Here is a 25,008-nt window from a genome sequence, read left to right on the forward strand (position 1 = left end):
GAGAGTATGATCTCACAACTCTCTTATAGGACGCCAATCCCTGAAATCTTAATAGTTATGCTCAGATACAATATGAAGCATAATCTATTTTTTCCTCAACTGCGAGTTTCTTGACTGCGACATCTTACGCTATTAGAATGTACTTTACTAGAGGCAAGTAACTCTAATTCCCTACAAATAGATGTCGCGCATTTATATTCATCACTAGTTTCAAATAATGATACGAAATATACACTGTGGTGTTTCTTGTCTTGTACAATTTCATGACTACAACCATAAATTTCTCATTTTCTATGGCTAAGGCCTTACATTTTCCATGTTGCTGTAGCCTGCGTTCAAGTTGTGAAATCTGAACGTGGTCGCATGGGCAAATATCCTTTCATCTGTGCTAGTTCTTGTTAATCTCTGTGCCTTCGATGCAATTCTCCAATTTCTTGAAAGCACCTACCTGCTTCGTAATAGACAGTATTGTTTTCGGAGTCCGTGGCCATGCTTGTGAAAACCCCGTTTATATAAGAGACATACAGACACTGTTATTTACACGCTTGTGATAGGTATTCAGTTTGTGGAAAGTTATTCACATCGCACTTTTAAGCTTTCATAATTGAATTAACGAGCAAACATCTTGATAACAGGTAATAGTTTCTATATTATACACTGAAATTAGTATCAGAGTAGTCATTCTGTTTTGTTGCACAGTAAGCATTTTGCACCGCTGTTTGGACGCCAATTATTCCATTGTATTGAGCATGTTCTTTCCAGATTGTTGTTTTTTGGTATCTCAGTTGTTTCTTCAGTAGTTAGTCTCAGTTTTATGACAGTTTGGTTTTTTGATGGATGTAGACTTGTATTAGGTTTATAGCGAATGAATGGCACGGTTTACAGCAGTGTACATAATAGAAATTGCATAATTTTTCTGTTTACGTTTTACCTGTAGAATGTGCTTCTTTAATAATCACGTTTGTGTGTTTTAATTATGAATAACGTGTGTTCATTACTTTTTTCAGAAATGGCAGAGGATTTTGATGTTGAAGCCATGTTGGAAGCTCCGTATAAGAAAGGAGTAAGTTACATTCATAATGTAGATAATGTTTCTCTTATGAGTGCAAATGTTGATGTAGATTTATATTTTTGCAACCAATGTTTTGAATTTTTTATAATGATTGTATATTTATTGCACATCAGGCATGGTTCTGCAAACTTGATATTCACTCATAATACATTTTGGGGTGATGATTAAATTGTTTGATACACCATATGATTTTGTATAACCATTTTTGTTACATGCACTTTTATATTGCTAGTTTGTTCTGAACATTGCCTGTTGTACAAGTTTGTTATCTTATCCTAGCCCACTCGTGTTATTTCACTGACATGAACTCCTCCATTTTTGTATCTTGTAGACCCTTACATATCACAGCTTGGCTCAGAACCGAGCCACAGACCTGGGCTGGGGCTCAAAGCACAGAGGTACTACAAAGTCTAGTTAGGTATCTTTGTTCATTTGTAGTTTTATATATTATTGTTAGTGTTAATTCATGCCATTAAAAATATAATTTATGTTATGGTACAGTTAGTTTTGTTTTGAGTTACAGATAGTTGTTAACTTTAGTTTCTTATATTGATGGCAGAAGAAGGATAACATATCAGTTTTATAAATTAACTTGCAAGGATGTGTTATGCTCCTTCATATTAAGTTTAGGTGGCATGTAAGATTAAATTAGTATTGTATGTGGATTTTTACCACAGTATTTAGTTTTGGCTGCGGAAATATTCTTATGGGTAGTTTCATGTGGCAAGGTTTCTGAATGTATCCCCTTCTGTCACCCCAGGGTCCTACCCAGATGGGTTTGCAAGCAACAGTCACTCTTAACCAAGAGATGCTTGATCGCTCGAACATTCCGGCAGATGAAGATTCAAACCAGGAGGCTGTGGAGGCCAAAATTCCTGATAAAAACGCTCCCAGATGCACAGTAGCCTAGTCCGCACATTTACACACAGCCACGGCCAGATGAGCTTTGCTGTGTATGTGTTTCTTGAATTGGTGTGATTGGCAGATTGTTTGCATTGTGTGCTTGAGAGAATGCAAGTTACAGTGGTTATTTATGTTGGGGACTTTGACATTGACGTGTTAGTGTTGTATGCTGACAGGTTGAAAATTGGTACCTGATCTGTAATGAGATCCTGAAGGTGAGATTAACCCACATTTACCTGTAAACAGCCTACTGAACAAACCATGTACCAATGGTTCTTACATATTAAATTGCATTAACCATTCTTAAACAGTCATGTACACAATGTCACAGGTGGAATGAACTAATTGCGCAAATACCCAGTTTACTTTTTACTTAAAAATTCATATATTTCTCCATGCTTTGTGATATTCTTGTCATGTTCTTTCTGGGACTCGGACAGAAAATCACAAATTTCAGACCTACGCTGTCAAAATTGAATTTTATTGAAACGTTAAAAAGATTTTGAAAACACAAACGTGAGATGTCTCATGAGCTGTATCTTTGCAGACGTAAGGATGTGGTACTGTATTTGGCCGAGCAGGAGGACAGTCACGTGTCATATAGGAGGTGAGTAATGAGACGTACGGGTTATCGGGGAACTTATATATGGTCCCACCCTTATCCTTCCCTTGATAGAGCTTCTGGTGGGTTGAGAATAATTCCTTTAGCAGCGATGTTGTGTGAATGGTTTAGCCAGCTTCGATGTGTGACCTCCGAGCTTCGATCCGTGACCTCTGGGCCTGGAGCCAGAAGATGAAACCACCCCTCCTTCATTAGTCTCATAACAAAGAGAGTAGAATGAATTATTAATGGAGTGCTGGTGTGTGTTTTTCTTCCTTTTTTTCTTCCTGCGTGATGCCTGGTTGCGTTGCCGTGGGTTACCAACACTTTGTGTGGCTGTTTCATAGGATGACGGGTCGAGCAGCAAGACGGCTTCACAGCGGGAGAATGGGACGTCGAGCAGTCACAAGTCATCTGGGTGAGTCACCATTTGCAAATTTTTAAATATTTTCTGTCCAGTCACCACATATAAATGAGCACCATCATTGAAATTCTTGATGATTTGAAACTGGCAGTAGAAATGAATATTGACTGTTGTTCTGTTTGTTATAGAAAACTGTTCTGTACTATGCAGTGCAATAGTAGTGTGATTGGTGAGTATGGAGTGGTTACTTGTCTTGGCAGCTGCAACATGCTGCCTTGGTTTATAAGTAGACCCAGTCTTAATTTATCGTACCATGCTTTGGGGAATGTGATAAAGTAATTGTGTAATTGTGAGCAATTAAAGTATACAGCAGTTGATTCAGTACATGATTTTGCCAGGCAGAGACCATTGTTCCTCATTAAAGTAAGTGGTATAACCTAGAAAAGTTGTGATGGTTACACATTTTTCAATAGTTACTGTCATTTAGTTTTGAATGGTTATTTAAGGTTACAAAAATAAAAATAAAGCAAACTTCTAATGAAAAATAAAATGACACCAGGAAGAGCAAGCACCGCAGCCGATCTCGTGAAGGGCGGCGCAGCAGAAGCCGGTCCCACCATCATGAGCGAGATCGCCAGCGTGAGAAGGATCGCTCAGAGCGTCAGCACAGCAGGAGTCGATCTCATCATTGTGAAAAGCATGGGGAACGACGCAAGAGTAAAGAAAAGGAAACACAACATCATTCTCGAGACAGAGAGAGGGAGAGAACACGTGAGCGTAAGAAGAAATCTCTCTCACCTATCCTGCTGCCACGTGCTAGGGACAAGTTTCCATTTAAGAAGGGATCTCCACCTCTTGGCCTGTGAGTGTTTTGTGTGCTTGAAATATTTTAAGCGTCTCAGATGCTTGCATTGTAATATTGATCGACTTTTTATATTGAAATTTTATTTTGTGTTTCATGTTTGCTTTATCCTGTTCGGTCACTTTTTATAAAATCTATTGGTTAAACAATCCATGTGTTACAGCATCTGATTCATAGTTTTAGTAAGTATTATGCAACATAGTAATCTGGTATACATATTCATTCAGATGTGCATAATTGCAGAGAATTTTATGGTATTGTTAATTTAGAGCAGTTGGTCCCAGTAATTTGGACTTGTGTGCTAAATCTCAAAATACGAGGGTCGCTCATTAAGTAATGCCCCACATTTTTTTTCTCAGCCAATAATGAAGATAGAAAAGTGCACTTTTACATGCTTGAGATTTGATGTTTCCCGCGTTCGTGTACGGAGTTTCAAATGATTCCAACCGATAGCGGAGCTGTAGTGAACTGTTAAAATGGCGTCTGTGAACGACTCTCGTTACAAGCAACGAGCTGTAATTGAATTCCTTGTTGCTGAAAAAGAAACGGTGGTGAACATTCATAAACGTTTGTGTGCTGTGTATGGAAGCTGTGCAGTCGATAGGAGCACCGTTGGTCGCTGGGCTAAGAGAGTTAAAGCTTCAGGAAGTGAAGAAACCGAGCTCCGTGATCTGCCGCGCTCTGGGCGTCCTGCCACAGCCACCACTCCAGACATGTTGAACCGCGCGGATGCCATTATTCGTGAGGATCGGCGCATCACAACTCGACAATTGGCCCAACAGCTTTCAGTCAGCAATGGAAGTGTGATTGCAATTATCCAGGCTCTCGCATATTCGAAGGTGTGCGCAAGATGGGTTCCACGAAGTCTCACAGCAGACCACAGGATTCAAAGGAAAACGATTTCTTCTGAATTGTTGGAGCGTTTTGATGCTGAGGGAGAGGTCTTTCTGTCCCGGATCATTACAGGTGACGAAACCTGGATACACCACTTTGAGCCAGAGACAAAAAGGCAGTCAATGGAGTGGCATCATCCTCAATCACCGAGAAAGAAGAAATTCAAGACAACTCCCTCCGCCGGAAAAGTCATGATGACTGTCTTTTGGGACAGTGATGGGGTCATTCTTGTGGATGTGATGCCAAGAGGTGCGACCATCAATTCAGACGCGTACATCAGGACCCTGAAAACCCTCAAGAAGCGTTTTCGACGAGTTCGGCCTCACAAGCATCCAGCAGAAATTTTGCTCCTGCACGACAATGCACGCCCTCACACAAGTCTGAGAACCCGGGAAGAAATCACCAAATTGGGTTGGACGGTGCTACCCCATCCACCCTACAGTCCAGATCTGGCACCCTCCGACTTCCATCTCTTTGGGCCACTTAAAGATGCTATCCGCGGAACAAGATTTGAAGATGACGAGAGCGTGATTCAAGCAGTGAGGACATGGCTACGTGCACAGGACAAGAGCTGGTACCGGCAAGGCATGCATGCACTTGTTCCACGCTGGCGTAAAACCGTACAAGTTGATGGGGACTATGTGGAAAAATAGTATGTGTAAAGGAAACATTGATTTATATTGTCACTAAATTTGAGCCATCTTGAATAAATATGTTCTGAGGAAAAAAATGTGGGGCATTACTTAATGAGCGACCCTCGTATATTATGACTGTTATGCTAGCCCTTCAGATCAGACATCTGTTTGAGAAATTGATAGTCTCATCATTTGTTTACTCCTATACATTCACCAGGATAAGGTCTAGGGGATGAACAGTTTCCACAACTTTATGTACTTAAAAAAAATTAATGGTGAATAATCCAGTTTGTCACTGCCAGTCTTGTATTTGTTTTAAAATCATTTGACAGTGGTTTTGTTCTTTCATGATTTTTCCTTGTTGGAAGTAAAACCAGCATGTTATTGTATTGTGCTGTACTTGCATATATACAAAGAACTGAAGTGTCACGTTTATACACGTTACAAATATCTTGCCATTTGATTTTAAGGGGGTGGTGTCTCTGCATGTACAGAGGACAGTTTGTCATCCTTTTTCAGCTATTTTACAAATGTATGTTTGGCATTTCTTTTGGTCTGCCATTACAGTTGAAACTGTTTTTTTCTCAGTGACTGTAGACTATAAAAAAATTTAGGACTTTTGTATGGTACTACTCATGACAAAATTGAATGAGCTATTAAGTTCTTGATTAGTGTGGTAAGCACCACTGTACATTACCAAATTACATATCTGATTTTGGCTTCATGTAATTCAGTTGTATTTTATCCCATATTTATGGGTTTCTTTCATGTATATATTGAAGTGTGTGCATTCTTAAAATTGTGTTTTAAAATTTTGCAGACACTTTAGGATGGGCTATACCTTGTATGGGTGTTGATTGTTTCTTTCTTTCTTTTTGAAGAACTACAAAGTTGTCAACACAGACTGAAAGAGACAGATGGAAAACCGTCTTAAGTAATTTCCAAGTTTGGGGTTAACCCCAGGAAATAAGAAAATTTAGGTCTTTGTGCTGTAGCAGTATTTTGTTCCCTTCATAAATCTGTATTGTATGCATGTCGGGTTGATTCCCATGTTCCTCTTGCTCTGCATATGATTGAAGAGATTGTTTCAGCTTCATCAATACTGCCGCTAACAGTTCTTCGGTATTTTGAGTAGCTTCAGTTTTGAATTCATCTCAGTCATGAGTTTGGCTATCAGACGTGTGGATAATGACACAGTTGGAGAATAATCCCTTGTTGGTCCCTGATTTTCTATGGGTAGAGCAGTGAAGTGAACCAGTCCTAACCCTGTACAAAACATGATTTATTTTTATCATGAGGAAAGTGTGACTTCTTGGCCCCCCTTAATTTTGTGTTAATGTGAGCAGAAGCAAAACAGGCATTGAAAGAGAGAGGAGACAATGACCTTGATGTTATGAACACAAGCATTGATTTGGTGAACCTAAACTCATGAAGAGAGACAATAAATGTGTGGTTTGTGTATGCAGTTCATTATTTTTCAATCAGACAATTCCACTGGAGCAGAAATATGAATTACAGCATGTTTCATTTTAAGGTGGAAATATGCAGGCTATATTTTATGGCTTTGATTTTAGTGCCATAGATTTATGTTCCTTGGTTTAGACAATAAAAATTCCCTTAACCATGCATTGAAGGTTGTAAACAGTTGATTTACCTGTGCTTTTTACTAATTTGTATGATGTTTGCATAACAGGAGGCCAGTAGATGAGCTTTCTCCTGAGGAACGAGACGCCCGAACAGTATTTTGTATGCAGTTATCCCAACGAATTAGGGCTAGAGACCTGGAAGAATTCTTCTCTTCTGTTGGGAAGGTATTTACATTGTCATAATATACTCAAACTCATAGTTTACTAGGATTTGAGGTTTTCATGGTGGTGGGTATGAAGATGACTATCATCTGGGTTGTAGAGCTGTGTAGTCTCAGTTGTTTGTTGATATTGCAGCATTAACATTAAATTTTGGGGGATAGAGAACTCTATTTCTTGCTACCTAGTCTTACATTGGCTACAGTAAAGATATTACAGCTGCTTGTTAGTGGCAGTAGCATGGCTGGGGTGTGATGCTGAACACTCACCCCATCCAGTGCTGAGGTTAGGAATGAGGAGTGATGCATCATCTCCCCCCCAAGCACCTAAAAGGTATATAACAGGAGAGCTTGACATTTTTTACTCTCACATTAACTCTGTCAACTAAATACAGTAAAACCCCTGAAGTTGGACACCCCTATATCCTGGACAACCCTCTATATTGGACACTTTTAATTGGAACTGGCGAATATCCTATAATTTTACAAGTCCACAATACCCTATATCTTGGACACCCCTTTTGTTGTAAGTTGGACACGTTCATGCACTTGGCTTCAATGCTTTTCAGGGAAACTTTTCCAGTTACATATTTTGTTATTTTGAATTTCTGACTGATGAATTACTCCTCTCTGGAGTATTAGCTTATGGACATTGGAATGCATTGAAAGTGTTTAACTATTCTTTTGCTGAACCCTTAACTGGACTACAGTATTGCTGAAGACACAGTTTTAACTCCATCAGTACTGAGCTTGCATTTGAGTTCAGACTGTGTTAATAGAAATTTTCTTTTTGCGATGGGGAAGCGAAAATTGGTGGAATTAACTTTATAAAATGTTATTGAGGCTGGGGTGTAATGTGCAATGCATGGGAGTGGGCTTCAAAAGATTATTATTAATACTATTGTCATTAATTCTTAATTCAAGTAAGCCTACAGCAGTTAGTGTATGTAAGTAAATAGATTATATTGTCATTAGACCACAATCTGATTTTTCTCTTTCCATCTATCTTGGACACCTCTGTAAGTTGCACACATTTTTGTGGAACCCCAAGTGTCCAACTTAGAGAGGTTTTACTGTAATATTTAAAATTTAATTTCCTTCCCCCATAAGAAAACCACATTTCCTTTACAGTGATCAGTTGGCTAATACTGTTTATAGAAAGAATTGTTTGTTCTGATCATCATTGTAAAGCCATTAATACACTGTGAATAAAGTACTGAATTATTGAATCCTAAAAAAAAAGCTGTAAAGCGTTAAGATGATACATTGACGTAACAGATGTGATGCGGTTTCCTCATGACAAAGCTTTGAATTCACTCATTTCTTGAATTGAAAATTACTTTGATTATATAAGTTTGTTGATTATGGTTTAACATTATCAACATTACGAAAGATATTTTTACTGCGAAATTGTCATGTTGCAGTCATATGGCAATGACATTGTTACACATCCAAGGTTTTAACACTGGTGTCACTGGTAAGTAAGATGGGTTGTTGCAAAAATACTGAAATAAATAATGTTTAATTCGTGTGTTTGAGAGTTGGTGGCAAAAAGGCATTGAGGGGGTGGTCGAGTATATTCTTGTTATAATGGTGTGAAATTTTATGAAAAGAATGGAGTGAAACAGGAGCTAATTCTGGAGGCTGGCTGTTATGAAGCAATCTCATCTGACAGTGAAAATGAGCTTGATGATGATTGCAGTGGGCAGTAACAATAATGTGGCTGAAAACCAAGAGACACTTGGTCGTCACCATGTTCTCATCTGTGGAATCCTGATGGTGGCCATCCTATCATTAGAGCTCCCAGTGGATTGTAGGCATGAGGCAGTGATATGATCAAGGATTCTTCACTGATTGTCACCTTTTTCTCTTTCGTGGGTGTGGTCCAACTTTTGGTGGCAGTGATTAATAAATATATCCATTATTTAGACATACCTAGCAATGACAATGGTTGATGACTTTCTGATGTGACTGTACAAGAGATGTATGTATTTTTTTGCTCTTATACAAATAAGATATGAGTGAGGGACACATTGAAAGATTACTGATTCAATCGTATATACTATTTTACCATTATGAAAAATAATGTTTTTTTTCTTCATACATTGAGATTTGTGCATTTTTATAACAATATAAATCAAGCAGGAAAGTCTGGCAAGAACTACAACAGTTTTTGAAAAATCGGATCTTTCTTTGATATTGTCATTGACTTGTAATGTTTATAATCCATCTGGACATCCAAATTAGACTATCATTGTGCTGTTCTAAGGGAGAGTAATTTTCAATCAATACATTCCTTAAAAATTTGAATGCTGCAGTAGAACATTTGTAAACTGCAGCATGATGATTGCACATATGATGTGAACATATACTTGCAAAAGGACAGGCAAATTGCAATATAAATGATGACAGTAACACATGTGACAGTGCAGAGTGTTCCTAGGAGAGTGGAAGGGGTTGGCCACAAGCTTTGCATGGAAGGTTATCCTTTCATAATTTATTTGTTGTCCTGCACATGAGCTATTAACTGGTAATGTAATTGTGAGGCAGAATTATGAAGTAATGCCAGGGGATTTGGAAAAAGAGAATTTGAAATACTTTGGAGGTGTCGTGACAGCTGTGATTTGGAAAGACCATTGAGACATTTGCATAACCAACGGCAGAAGGAAACTTCTCTGAAGGTGGAGAACTCGAAAACCTGCCATATTTGAAGACTGCAGTCAACAGGGGACAGAATGGCTTCGCCTCAGTGACACGCACTTGCCAACACCAAGCTCAAGTAGATTCATGGTGGTTTCTATACTCAGATATAATTATTACATTGTGATCGATATATTGTATATTTAATTTGCAGTAATTTCAGAATCTAGAACCTTTGAAAAATATATTGTGCTATAAAAATGTTTCTGTAGAATTGGGCAGTGTTTACCCCCCCCCCCCCCCAAAAAAAAAAAAACTTATTACTACAGTATTGTGGAAGTAATAGTTTCACAGCTGTACACATTTTCCCACACTAAAAAAATTGTTAAATCATCAGATTAAATTCTGGTTATCAGCCCTAGAGTTTATGCATTTGAATATTTTATTCCTTAATATGGGTTAATTCCACATAATCAGATATGCCTTGGCATGGTGCTTAGACACAGGTCAGTTTTATCCTTATTCTGTTTTGCACACTATAGTGCATCTACATAAAATGCTATTATGTTGATCTTCAGCAGCATTTTTGAGTAATTATTTATGTTGCAGGTTCGGGATGTTAGATTAATCACATGTAACAAGACAAGGAGATTCAAAGGAATTGCTTATGTTGAGTTCAAGGATCCAGAATCAGTTCCTCTGGTAAGTTTCTGCTCAAATCATGTTTGGCCATTGTGCATACAAGTAGACCCAGACTTGGCACAGTAGCTTTGTTTGGGGGGAATTTGTGTGCAATATAAAGGAATTTCCTATAATAAATTGCTGACCAGGGCTATTGGTCAGTATGTTTAGGTGATTCTACATGTATATTTATTTGTTTTTTCTCAAATATGTTATTCTCCTGTCCTTTTTTGTGTGGTAATTATGGTGAATGCCCAAAAATGTGATATGGTTAGTATCTGTGGAGGGGAAATGGCAGGACATTGGAATGAGTCATTTACATTCACTTTAAATGCATGTGTGGAAGGCAGTAGATTCCAATCTATTTAAAATCAAGCCATGTTTGCAGGATTGACTCATTTTGTTTAAACATTTATATTTTAGCAAGAATAGAATTTTTGAAGGACTCTGTACTTCATAGTAATGATATTTCATTATATTTTTTCAACAACTTATACTTCTGACAGCCAATTTAATAAATACATTATGCAGAATCAATATAGTCACTAGACTGTATGACTATAGTTCAATTTTAGCTGGGGCAAAGATATTTTCTCTTTACCACTGCATCCAAACTGCTGTGGATTCCACACAGCCTTCATTCAATGTGTACTCGGATGGATGGGAGTGGCTGGGGCATGAAACTGACCAGTCATCTTCATTCAGTGCCAAGGTTTAGAATGCAGGTTTCTATACTTCCACTCTGTCACATCTTCATGGTATGGTGTTTAATTAAACTGAGTGATAACTTTGCCTTTCCCTTGTATTGTTTAACCATTAAGTTTGGGATCATACTCAGTGTACAGAGGAGAGTAGTGATGTTTGCATTTAACATTTAGGGAGTGAAAGTAATGTATGTTTTGTACTTTATTGATAACTAAATCATTAGTTTGGACTTGCATCTGTTCTGTGAATTTGACCTAGGTTTAGTGCATATAGTTTAAAATTTTAAGAACACAGTAGAAAGGAGGCTGTAGCAGGTGTGTAGAACACTTGCCCTGTTGCAACAGATACAAAGTATTTTAAATTTGACTTTGGGCACTTTGATTGAAAGATTTTGAGTATGGCAAAAAACATGCACATTTAACCCCGTCATTTCATTAGTTTTCTCACCCAGTTGCTTTATTTCAAATACTTTTTCTTAGGATAATACAAAGATTGTCATTGTCAGGTGAGTTTGTGGACAGGAAAGAACTGATTTGTGTCATTTATGACATGTTACAGGCATTGGGATTGGCAGGTCAGAAGTTGCTTGGCATCCCCATAATTGTTCAGCATACACAGGCTGAGAAAAACCGTGCAGGCAATTCAATGCCTAACATGGTTATTCCAAAGGGTAACAGTGGGCCCATGCGGCTATATGTTGGGTCATTACATTTCAACATCACTGAAGATATGCTGCGAGGAATATTTGAACCCTTTGGAAAGATAGATAACATTCAACTTATCATGGATCCAGAAACAGGACGTTCTAAGGGCTATGGCTTCCTGACAGTAAGTATATACAGTGAAACCTCGATGCATCGTTTTCGGCGGGGGTGGGAAATAAAAACGATGAATGCGGGAAAGCTTTAATTTTTTTAAAAAAAACAATGTTTCTCTTTCAAAGTTACTTCTTTTTACCAAAAAAGTCTTTAATGGACAACTGGTTTGTTGAAACTTTACGTTTTAGACCAAACAGAGCACTTTCCACGTTCAAAATGTTTTCTTCATCACGTTCACTAATATTAAGCGCATAAAAGAATGACTTCACTTTCGCCAATGCAGCGTGTGCTTCGGCAAAACTCGGCAAAGCTTCGGGCTCGCATTCGTCGTCTTCCTCTTCCTCACCGCTCCAACCCCCTTTGCGGACAATAACAGGAAGAATGGAAATACTATTACTGCCGAACTCAACGAAACGTAGCTGTAGAAGACCCTGAACCGCTGGAAACGAGATGAACTAGAAGAATGAAAAGTGCCGCCAGCCTTTCCTTTGTACTTGTAATAAAAGCATTTGTGAAGAAATTCACACTGCACATGCCATCTGGCATCGCTGGAACGAAATATGAGTGCACCCTAATTAAAATCGTAAAATTTCTGACAATGAGCACCGCCATTCACTCCAACTATCACCCCTGCACCGCTGACCCTCATTCCAAAAGAATGTGCTGGTTGGGCGACATAACAGGTTACTGCTACTGTGTATTCCAAAAACATTATGCGTCTTTCGGTATTAATTTATCTCTAAACCCAGCATTTTAAATTCTCAGAAACGATCATTGCGGGAAAATTGTGGGCCGGGACTAAGATTTTTGAACGATCGATGCGATAAAACGATAGTTCGAGGAACGATAGAAGCGGGAAAATGTAACATTATTTTATATGGGATGTATTCGGGGCCGAACAAAACGGACGATGCATCCGGGAAAACGATAGTTCCGGGAACGATTGATAGAGGTTTCACTGTAGTCTGCATGTTTACCTAGGATTTGCTCTGCATTCATCTTTTGAAAACATTTGGATAAGAAATTCTTACTATATCCTGTTTCTCAATTTTTCATCACTGTGTTATAAATTCTATGTCTTTACTGTGTATCCCACTTTGTAATATCTGTTTATTGATTTAATAGTTTCCCTTACACAGGATTCAGATTTGTTGATTCAGTGTACGTAACGCAATGATAAATTTCAACAATTTAATGTTTCTCTGTGTTTAACATCCATTTTGCTTATCGAACAAGAGAAACAACTTTGATCAGCTGCATTAAGTTAGCTTTATCATTTGCATGTAGTAATAGTGAACCAATTGTATGAATTTGAAAGAAAAGGAGAACCTTGTGTTTTATTTTTACAAAATATGGGGTGGAGTAAGAAGTTTAGAATTTATACTCAAATAAAGGTATTAGGTATGGCTTGCATAATTGCTGTAGAAAGAGTAATCCATTATGTTACAGACATTCAAGTTTCTCTATTTTGTTTCCTATGTTATACTTTTCATGTGCATCAAATGTGTTTATTGAAAAGGATCTTTGTATAATTTCTAGTTCCACAATGCAGATGATGCAAAGAAAGCCCTGGAACAACTGAATGGATTTGAGCTGGCAGGACGACCAATGAAAGTAGGAAATGTAACTGAGCGCTCTGACTCGGCGCAGGGTCCTTCAATTCTGGATAGTGACGAACTTGATAGGACAGGTATTGACTTAGGTGCCACAGGTCGCCTGCAGCTGATGTTTAAACTTGCAGAAGGTGAGTTATAAAAAATAATAGAAAGTTTCACAAGGAAATGTTGATTGAGTACTACATGTAGGTTTTACTTTGTTAGTAGCTGCACAGTCTCTGAGACCACTTTCACTTACTCAGTGTTAGGTAAAACTTTGAACATATAGTTTTACAATCCCCCATTAATACTATACTGAAGGTGCCCCCCCCCCCCCCCCCATCCACCTTCCATTCCTTAATATGCTGAGGACAAGCTGGTATTTTCATTGTATTTTCCTGTTGACTAAAACACCCACTCTATAATTATTGTCATTGCTGGATTCAGTAGGACTGCAATCACAGTTTGTACCAGAATCAGATTCATTGTCTTCAGCCGTATTCCTCATTTCCAGATGTTATTTACAGTCTTGTATTTTATGTGGCCTTATATATTTATATATATATATCTTAATTGCGTCATGTTTGTGTTTTATTGATACAATATTTTTATTTTCCATCTATACACAAACTTAAAATAATGTTGTTTAAAATTATTTAAAATTATAACATTCTCAGTAGACACTGCATCTTGTTACAAAAAAAAATTGTAACAAGATGCAGTGTCTACTGAGAATGTTATAAATTTAAATAATTTTAAACAACATTATTTTAAGTTTGTGTATAGACGGAAAATAAAAATATTGTATTTAATGTTCCTGCACTTACATGCTGTCTGCATAAGAAATATTTAAGTTATGAAGAGGCCTAAGTATTTGCAATTGCTTGATCAAGTGAAATGGATCAAAAATTATAGAAATGTATCTGCAGGATGCAGTATTTATCACGGGCTTATGACTAGAATGTAATGATCTTCAATCCAGTTTTATTGTTATTAAAGAAATATGATGATGATGATGATGATAATAATAATAATGTTAATTTTCTCTTCTTTGCTTAGGCTTTGATAACAGTCTTCAGAAAGACCTCACTGCCGTACTACAGTGAAACCTCTATCCATCGTTCCCGGAACTATCGTTTTCCCGGATGCATCGTCCGTTTTGTTCGGTCCCGAATACATCCCATATAAAATAATGTTACATTTTCCCGCTTCTATCGTTCCTTGAACTATCGTTTTATCGCATCGATCGTTCAAAAACCTTAGTCCCGGCCCACAATTTTCCCGCAATGATCGTTTCTGAGAATTTAAAATGCTGGGTTTAGAGATAAATTAATACCGAAAGACGCATAATGTTTTTGGAATACACAGTAGCGGTAACCTGTTATGTCGCCCAACCAGCAGATTCTTTTGGAATGAGGGTCAGTGGTGCAGGGGTGATAGTTGGAGTGAATGGCGGTGCTCATTGTCAGAAATTTTACGATTTTAATTAGGGTGCACTCATATTTCGTTCCAGCGATGCCAGATGGCATGTGCAGTGTGAATTTCTTCACAAATGCTTTTATTACAAGTACAAAGGAAAGGCTGGCTGCACTTTTCATTCTTCTGGTTTATCTCGTTTCCAGCGGTTCAGGGTCTTCTACAGCTACGTTTCGTTGAGTTCGGCAGTAATAGTATTTCCATTCTTCCTGTTATTGTCCGCAAAGGGGGTTGGAGCGGTGAGAAAGAGGAAGACGACGAATGCGAGCCCGAAGCTTTGCCGAGTTTTGCCGAAGCACACGCTGCATTGGCGAAAGTGAAGTTCTTTTATGCGCTTAATATTAGTGAACGTGACGAGGAAAACATTTTGAACGTGGAAAGTGCTCTGTTTGGTCTAAAACGTAAAGTTTCGACAAACCAGTTGTCCATTAAAGACTTTTTTGGTAAAAAGAAGTAACTTTGAAAGAGAAACATTGTTTTTTTTTAAATTTTTAATGCTTTCCCGCATTCATCGTTTTTATTTCCCACCCCCGCCGAAAACGATGCATCGAGGTTTCACTGTAGTGATTCTTCATAAAACTAGAGTTGAGATGAAAATTCATTTCCTTTATTTTTAATTTTGACATGTGTCTATTGTTTCCCTAAATACCAAATACTGAACTGTGTGGGATCTTCATTTGTGAAAGAAACCAAACTTTATTCAACAGTTTTGAGAAATAAAACACTTTATCTGTGACTTGCCACTTGTGCATTGAAAGGGTGTCATATTGATGTGAAGGTATTTTAAAGACATAATCATTCCATTTATGGTTACTATTATACATTCATGCTGTTTATCCAGCTGGTTCTACCTTTGAGTACATATCATAATGAAGAGGGAAAAGAGATATTCTCTTGTCACTTCTCTGTGGTTACAAAAACTTTGAATCCTGCAACACTTGATAGATATTGCTTAACCCATCAGCGTGGGAGAATTTAAATCCGAAGTCTATGCTGTGCTGTGGGAGGATTTTCTGCTTGGGGATTTAATTTTGAGCTTGAAAGTGCATCATTTTACTTATATGGGCACAACTTCCCTAATAATTGATGAATTTAAGTGAAACTTTGAACAAAATGTTCACAACACACTATGCTTTGGTCGTCTACAGTTCTATCAATTTCTTGAGGAGACAAAAAGCGTCTGCTACTCGAAGCCATAATCGCGGCTGACTGACGGCAGATATGTGCTACAGAAGTCTGTTCATACCAAGGGGAAAACAGAGAATGCATTGACTCAGCTTGCTGACATCATATACCGTTGCAAAGCTTGCAATGTGTCCTACACAGCTGTCGTAGCCGTAACTATATTACTCCATTCGTCTTCGATAGAGGGAGCCACAGAGCAGAGACTGAATGCAGTTGAGTTCAATAATCGATCTATATTTCAGAATCGAAAAACACTGGTAAAATCGATCTGTCAGAGTCAGAATACATTAACAACAAGGTCAGTCGTTACGAAGAAGTCTTAGGGCGCAATATGCGAGCAGTGCTCGGCACTCCACGCCGTGGGATGATTACATCATGACGAGTGATGTTCGGCACTCCATGCTGAAGGGTTAATTTGTGGATGAACAGTGTCCTTTTATGTTTATTGTTCGCCTCTGATTTAAGGTGTAATGTGTTGGTGCTAATATTGAATAATAATATGCAATTGCAGATGTTCATGTCAAGAATTCTTTACAAGTTTGCTTTAGTGTTATCAAAGGACTTATTATGGGCACATGTTATCTGTCTGTCATGTTTGTTTTTTTTAGCTGAGAAATTGTGCTGCCATCTGTCAGTGGTCTTACAAACTATACTTTGTTATTTAACTCCCGAAAGACAGCTGATTTTCATGGAATTTGGTATGGAAATTATGCCATTGGAAGCTACTCCAAAGTTGTAATTTTTAATTTCCAATGATGAATATTTGAATTTGTGAGGTGGTTGGTTGATCCTCAATGATGAAGTTATTATGCTGGATCCTCCACAGTGATGCCATTACTAATGATCATGATGTCATCACAGCTGACAAGAACACCAAACTGTCATCATACTTCCCACGTGCACAAATGTAACTGACTATGAACAATTCTGACATTTTATATGATGTTTGAAAAATCATTTGTCAGTTGAAATGGTTATTTGAATACAATTGGGCACCGCATACAGCGGGTTAGGGACCAGATCCCCGCCAAACAGCAAAAATCACCAAAAAGTGGATCTTTGCCTTTTCATTTGCAAATGCATATTAAAGCCTAATAAGATGTTTACACTATCATATAGTAAGTGCACAATAGCTCTAGGCCTAAGAAAACGATACAAAAGTAAAATGAATATCAATAGTACACACAATGCTTACCTTAAAATGGGGCCGGACGCACTTCTGTGGCTCAGCTGTTGAATGCATGGGGCTGAAAAAGTGGGGTCCTACTGTATATGTACGTAATTGAAAAGTGCCGTATTAGCGGATCGCCCAAAAGAGGGGCCCTACTGTACTACGCCAGTATTATAATTGTCAGACGCGTCTAGTCTGTTGCAACTTACAGCCAAAAATACAGAGCTGCCATGAACAGTGTCCATATGAATGATTTTATATCATACCCATAGGATGCACTTTGTACTAGAGAATTGTTCCCCAGAATTGTATCAGAACACTGAATACAGCAATTTATATGAAGATGTTTAACTTTGGAGAGGATGTCTCTTTTTATAATTGCAATAGATAAATATGGCAGTTGACAAAGAGTAATGAGATTTTTTTTAATACTTGCAGGTACTGGCCTACAAATACCTCAGGCAGCAGCAACTGCATTGAATCTTAACCCTGCAGGAAGTTTGCCAATCCAGCAACCAACACCTCCTATAGCTACACAGTGTTTTATGCTTGCCAATATGTTTGACCCTGCCATGTGAGTTTTTTATAAAAACTGTTTTTCTCGCAATACAGTGCTAGTTCCATTGTTTTAGCTTATGTAATTGGTGTAATGTCTCTCCTGTCAAATAGATTGTAATTAAATTTGATATTAGGAACTTCTAAAGTATATTAATGAAATTGAGTTTTGGTGCTTGTTGAGAGGGATAATCTACTGTTTAATGTGTTCCCCGTGTAAGCAGCAAAGAAGAAGAGGGTATGTGTTTTCCTTTGTCACTGTGTTGGGGTTTAAAATTTTTTAAGTACCAAAATTGAGTAATATCCCATGTTTTCCCATATTGTACTTGTTTTTGGTCTCATTAATTTTTATACCATTTCAGTAGTTTTGATTCATGTAAAATATCATTTTATTTGAATGTACCATATTTTGCATGTCTTCGGGTGGATGGGGGTGTCACCTTGGTTACTCCTAATGAATGAATCACCATCTTCCATTTTAGCAAGTTAAAAAAACCTTAATGGCAGTAAGTTGCTCTAAACAAGTTTGTATAATTTTGGGGCTGAAATTTAATGTTTTTCAGTGCCATATTTTATTAAGCTTTAAGCACCATTTAAATTTGCTAGAAGCAGTAGCTATACAGAGTTTTTATTATTGCTGGACATTTAAATTCTTGTGGTCTCATGTTGCAAATAACTTCAGTACATCTTTTACAATGTGTATAGCTGGTCTGTTGTAAAAGTGTCTACTTGAAATGTAACTAGGTAAGGTCTCTGTTGTCCATTTGTGTTGATGCAAGGTAACAATTTTATATATTATGTAATGCAAACAATGGTTTAAGACATTATTTTTCTATAATAGAGTCCCTGTTGGGAGGCAGGTAGTTGTGTAACTAGTCAAAAAATGTAAGACTTGAGGTTCTCACAGCGGTGAGTATGAAGATTTCTGTCTTCTGGGTTATTGCGCTGTGTAGTCTGGTCGATGTTAACCAACTTTTCAGAGGTCATACTGCCTCTGTCATCAGGGCGATGAATATGCCAATAGGGTGTGAGGAGTTGGATTTATAGGCAGGGAAGTGAAAGGTTTAGCCTGCCCCGAGCCATACAACTAAACTCACCTTTCTCTCTCTACTTTCTCTCCCTCTCCCACTCTCGCCCACGTGCTACCATTGGTCCACTCCCATACCTGCTCCCATTGGCTCGGGGCAGGCTAAACCTTTCACTTCCCTGCCTATAAATCCAACTCCTCACACCCTATTGGCATATTCATCGCCCTGATGACGGAGGCAGTATGACCTCTGAAACGTTGGGTAACATCGACCAGACTACACAGCGCAATAACCCAGAAGACAGAAATCTTCATAGTCAAAAAATCCCTGTCTTTTATGGAGTCCTCTGGTTCATTGCCATAGTTACAACAACCCTTCACAGGACCCTATCCTGAGCCAAGTCAATGAAATACACAGCCTCCCATTCTACTGCTCCTAATTTCAACAATAGGTATACTTAGCTAATAATTGTGGAATAATAATGTAAGATTTCAGTGAACTTTGTATAAGCTTTTATTTTGCTTTGGTGTTTATGCCACTGTGTTTCTTGCAGGGAAACAAACCCAACATGGGATGTGGAAATTCGTGATGATGTTATTGAGGAATGTAATAAGCATGGTGGAGTTCTTCATGTATATGTAGACAAAGCTTCACCTCAGGGAAATGTGTATGTGAAATGCCCATCAATAGCCACAGCTGTCGCAGCTGTTAATTCACTGCATGGTCGATGGTTTGCTGGTAAGTTCAGGTGTAGGTTACACCTTGCATGTAGAATTTGTTTTCTAGGAATTTGCGGCTGAAACTATTAACAGTGCGAATAAAAGGCAAATGAGGTGTGCAAGTCACATTGTTTAAATTAAATGTTAACTGAAACAGCAGCTGAGTTGAATACAAGACCCGTTTGTGAGTGAATGGTTAAATACTCGGCTGCTTTATAGTGGTACAAAGTAGCCTGAGTACGAAGAATTTATGCTCATTCTAATGGGTACTTGTAATATCTGAAAATGGTTGTTGTACATAATATTCTGGATTATCTCCTAACATTTAATTATGTATTTACACAGCACTACCATTTAAAAAGATTAATGTTGTTATGGCAATACAGTGGATTCCGGTTAATTGGGACACATCAGGACTAGAACACTTTGGCATAGTTAAGCGGCTACTACAGTTGTGAGAAGTTCCACGTAAAGAGTTAAAAATGTTTAAAACAAAAGACAAACTCCCATTTATTGAGCAACAAAAATACTGTAAATGAATTCTGGAACAAATGGTACAGATCAGAGAAAAATATTTACGCTAAAAACAATTTTAATTTAATGTTTATGTTACCGGCAATGTATGAAATCCAGCAATGTGTAGAATGCCAGAAGTCAGTAGGCAAAGTATGAAATAAGTCGTAATGTTAATATTGTTTGGTTGTGTAAATTAAAATTAATCAAAGTCAATTGGGTAAGCTGTCAAGATGGAGGTTGTGCAAGATAGTTGTGAAAACACCAAGCTACTAAATCTGAACATAACAAAAGTTGTTTTATATTAAGTTTTTGCAAATATAAAAGATAAAATAAAACTGTATAAATAGTATTATAGAAACTTCTTTGTTATATACTTTGCCGTAAGAATCCGAGGCATTTTATAAAATTCCCAGGTATTCTAGGCAAAGTATAAAATAAACTCTTAGTTTCATACATTACCTAAAAGTTCTAGACATTTTATAAAATACTTTGCCTACTGACATTAGGCATTCTATACATTGCCTAGGTATTCTGTACATTGCGGGATTTCATAATTTGCTGGTAATATATATATAAAACTCATGTATGCAGTTCTTAACAGTTGATGATGATAGAGGAATTTATTGAGTGTACCATGCTGCAACTGAACAAAATCAGCGCAGGTATCTAGTGCAGATATATGATTGCCATCATTGCCTTTCTGCATGAAGTAACGTCATAATGCAGCAACAAATTTCCTGGCATCCTGGTTAGTCACTCACTCCAGCTCAAGTGTGTCGCCCTCTTGACTTTCCTGGTATTCTGATGTCCTTTGGTGATTTGCTACAATTTGTTCAACAGATGCATTCTCATAATTCATTTTTATCATAACATTGAAGACTATTGTCGATGTATGCAGACTCTTTGTAGTTTCTGATGTGTTGCATTTCCAAAATGGCGTCATTTTCACTATCTGTCGTATTTTGCTTAAAACCACAGTGAGCATAGCAGTTCTTCATACTCACCGCTGTGAAAACCTCAAATCTTACACAGTTCTGAATGGTCTTGCTGCTTATTGCTTACAAGCAGAATCGCTACACTGTCTGAATATGCACATGTTTGTTACTGAGAAAATTAGCGATGACTCATTGACTCCTCCACACCACATGCCACAAGCGTGTCATCTAGCACTCACTGCCCCGATTAAACAGCATGGTGTCCCAAATCAGTGAAGCAAATTCTGGTTATTTTCTCGATTTGTTATTCTTTAAGATTTATCCCAAATAAACAGCTGCCCCCATTAACCGATGGCCCAATTAACCAGAATCTACTGCATATACTTTCTGTTAAATTGTTGTCTTGGAGATACAAAAATAATGAATAATATTTTGCATTATCTGAAAGTTGTCTATTGTAGTTGCAATCAACCATGTATAAGGACCCTTTCTATAAAGTGAAAGTCCCACTTACAATTTTATGTTTGATTTTTTGAGCCCATGATTCGATACAGGTTGCAATGTTGTACAGAATTTGGTATTAGTATATATAAAAATGTAAATATGAATTATTATGTAAAGCAATATTATACTGAGTACAGTGCATTTTTAAAACTCACTATAGTAGGGCCCCGCTTTTCGGCGCTCCGCTTTACAGCGATCCGCTAATATGGCGCTCAACAGCTGAGTCAGAGAAGTGCATCCGGCGCCATTTTCTTGTTGCTGATTCAGTCTGTTTACAGCTTTTGTGCGCTCCATGTCTCTCTGTATTTCTGGCAATTTTTTAAAGTTATTACAAACTGCATATTTATGTAATATTTTTGTGTTACTACAGTGGCATCTAAGGGTAGTAGCGATAAAAAGAGGATTCGTAAGCCTCTTACTTTAAATGCCAAGTTAGATAAGATTAAACTTCGTGAACAAGGTATGTCTATGGCCGAGATAGGACGTAAGCTAGGCCTAGCTCGCCAAACTGTTAGTGCCATCGTGAACGCTAAGGAGAAAGTGTTAAATGAAATTAAACGTGCCACACCAATGAACTCTAAAGTCATAAGAAAGAGAGATAGCCTTATTGCCGACACGGAAAAACTTTTAGTTGTGTGGATTGAAGATCAAACCAGCCACAATGTGTGTACTACTGATATTAATTTAACTTTCATATAAGTTTCTTAGGCCTAGCGCTATTGTGCACTTACTATATGATAGTGTAAACATCTTATTAGGCTTTGATATGCATTTGCAAGTGAAAAAAGGCAAAGATCCGCTTTTCTGCGATTTTTGCTTTACGGCGGGGGTCTGGTCCCTAACCTGCCGTATAAGCGGTGCCCTACTGTACACTGTTTTTTAATTATTGTAAAGCATATCACATACACTTACTTACCTGGTGTGAATACCATGATAATGGAAGTTCCCCATTAATATTCTGCTGGTGTCAGTAGTATATTGGGCAGGAAACTTGAAAGTGTCATACCGACAATCTTTTCTCCATACATTTTTATACAGAGAAAGTAAAGTTGTGCAATAATGATCTGTATGTGAACTCCCATTTGAAAGCAGTGTGACAACTTTTTAAGGGACTATACGTGTCATAAACCATTTCATTCTCAGAAGAACCCTAAAAATGATGTATGATATGCTTGTATGTCTGTCAGTAATACACAGTAGCTCATCATTCCATACCAGTCAATGCATGTTATTGATTTATGAGTGTTTAGAATGCTACATAAGTGTATAAAGTGTATCAGACAAGTTCATTGAAACTTGAATACTCATTGATTGTTGAAGTTGCATTATGTGTTGTGTTAGAATAGGAATTTCTTTCAAATTTGTAAAATTTAGTCACAATGAAAAATACAGCTTTTGTTAGTCCAGTACATACATCTGTATTTCAGAGTATTATTCATACATGGTTTTTATCCTGGCATACATCAAAAGTTTGTAGATTTTTGTAAAACTGAATTCCAAATTTTAAGGACCTATAATTGATTTTACTTAACTCTTTATGCACTATAGACAGAACAGACCATTCTGCTTGTAAGGTTTTTGAATTGTACTATTGCCCCTTCACTCTCCTCTCATATCTTAAATACTTTTAATTTTCCAGGGCGAGTCATCACAGCAGCTTATGTGCCCCTCATCAACTATCACAGTTTATTTCCTGATGCAATGACAGCACTGCAGCTGTTGATGCCATCAGCAGCCCGTAGAGGACTCTGAGAGTTTTGTATTGAAGTGCAAATCACTGTAAATCTCAGAATCCAAACAGTAGATGGAACCCATTTCTTTGTGCCATTTTCATGTGCAAAATGGGATGCCATGTAAAGAAACTGCAAACCTCATGAGATGACTTGGACCTCCTCCTACTTGTTTGCACATTTCAGAACAACTGTTACTCCAAATGTACATTTTTAACTTTGTGTAGAGATTTGTGGTACTATTGATTAATTTTTTCACTATTTAAAAATGTGAACTGGATTGTGTATGAAAAGCTGATATGATCTTGTACAGACATTAAATTTGAACATGTGGAGATATATATATATATAAAGTTTTTAGTGTCTTTTAATTTGAACAGGCAAGACTGGTGATGCAGATTGGGAGTGTTTCTGCAAATTACTTTTTAATTTGGTGGATGTAATGGTATAGTGTGATGAGTGTAAGATTATTCAAACCGAAGAGTGAAATTACATTTGAGGTGTTATTGATGTCGATTATTATTTCCGTGGATTGTAATTTTTCTTTTTCATTGTTAATGAAATCTACTTGAGGTAACAGCTGTGTGATATGGCAAAAACTTGTTTTTACCATTTAACGTGGCTGATAGTCCAAGATGATTTTATTAATTTGGTTTGTAATGAATGTTTTAGATGATGCATTTTCATTGTTGTTTACTTCCATATTAAAGAAAAGACAATTGCAATATAATCACATTCTGTAGTATGAAGTATTTTCATTAAGGTGAGTTTATGGATCTATATTTGTCTGATCAACAAACCCTTCTTTCTTCTGACCCTTAAGTATGAAATTTATGTAGTATGCTTAGTTATCTGATTATACACAACTGCATCTATATGTACTGCCTTATTCTGTGACCAGTATGGTGAGTATATTCAATTTCAAGTGTTTGCATGCTGTATATTTGGTACTCTGAGAAAATGTGCAAAAGAACCTTCATTATGAATGAGTCCACTGGTCCTTTCAAAGAACAAAAAATAATGTGGATATGTAATTGTACCACAGTTTTTGGAAGATTAAATTGTAGGTGAGGTGGGTGCCTGACCAACTCCTAAAGCTATGTCGACACTCGTGCGCTTTTACGTTCGTCAATGGCATACGTTATAGCGCACATAACGCATGCCTGAAGAGAGTTGAACGGCAGCAGTTTTAGCAGTGCATGCCTCATTGCACGTATACCCAGCCTGAGTGGGTTTTGGTTCAACACGCCGTGCGTCTTCGGAAGAAGAAACGTTTATCGACATTTACAAGTCGTTTCAACTGTTATGGGACCACAACCATCGAGACCACTAATAAAACAAAACGTAGCGATGCTTTGATTGAGATGAGCAGCAAGTTAAACATCGACGTGAAGAGTGTGAAAAACAAAATAAAAAGTTTGCGTTCATACTTTTCTAAGGAACGCCAAAAAGTGTTTAAAAGAAAAAGTGGTTCGGGCGCTGAAGATAACTACTCCACGTGGTTTGCCTATAAGTCTGCTGTTCATTACAGAGTCGATAACACCTAGGGAAACTAAGGAAAGTAACGAAGCATTGCTGAAACGAATTGCTTGGAAACTTTAAACAAATACATTAA

General features: G+C 37.5%; 1 protein-coding gene across 1 annotated transcript; it reads left to right on the forward strand.

Annotated features, from left to right (window-relative positions):
* Positions 1-458: 458 nt before the first annotated feature.
* On the forward strand, positions 459-24,138 carry Caper (RNA-binding protein 39-like protein Caper). Its single transcript, XM_087353989.1, has 11 exons — positions 459-635; positions 1,008-1,063; positions 2,924-2,994; positions 3,500-3,802; positions 7,025-7,142; positions 10,385-10,477; positions 11,720-11,989; positions 13,519-13,723; positions 17,845-17,980; positions 19,543-19,727; positions 23,303-24,138. Exons 2-11 carry the CDS (start codon positions 1,010-1,012, stop codon positions 23,413-23,415), a joined length of 1,548 nt encoding a protein of 515 aa, XP_087210115.1. The 5' UTR covers positions 459-635; positions 1,008-1,009; the 3' UTR covers positions 23,416-24,138.
* The last annotated feature ends 870 nt before the right edge of the window (positions 24,139-25,008 follow it).

This window comes from Zootermopsis nevadensis, unplaced genomic scaffold (assembly GCF_977971745.1).
Source record: "Zootermopsis nevadensis isolate Lab colony 2312 unplaced genomic scaffold, Znev_1.0 Znev_ptg000022l, whole genome shotgun sequence".
Taxonomy (NCBI): domain Eukaryota; kingdom Metazoa; phylum Arthropoda; class Insecta; order Blattodea; family Termopsidae; genus Zootermopsis; species Zootermopsis nevadensis.

Bases quoted from the DNA above. Each gene is read 5' to 3' on its own strand.
- Caper (XM_087353989.1), top strand. From the start codon at position 1,010: ATGGCAGAGGATTTTGATGTTGAAGCCATGTTGGAAGCTCCGTATAAG. The intron at 1,064-2,923 runs GTAAGTTACATT...GCTGTTTCATAG, and splicing joins AAGCTCCGTATAAGAAAGGA to GATGACGGGTCGAGCAGCAA. The intron at 13,724-17,844 runs GTGAGTTATAAA...TAATACTTGCAG, and splicing joins GATGTTTAAACTTGCAGAAG to GTACTGGCCTACAAATACCT.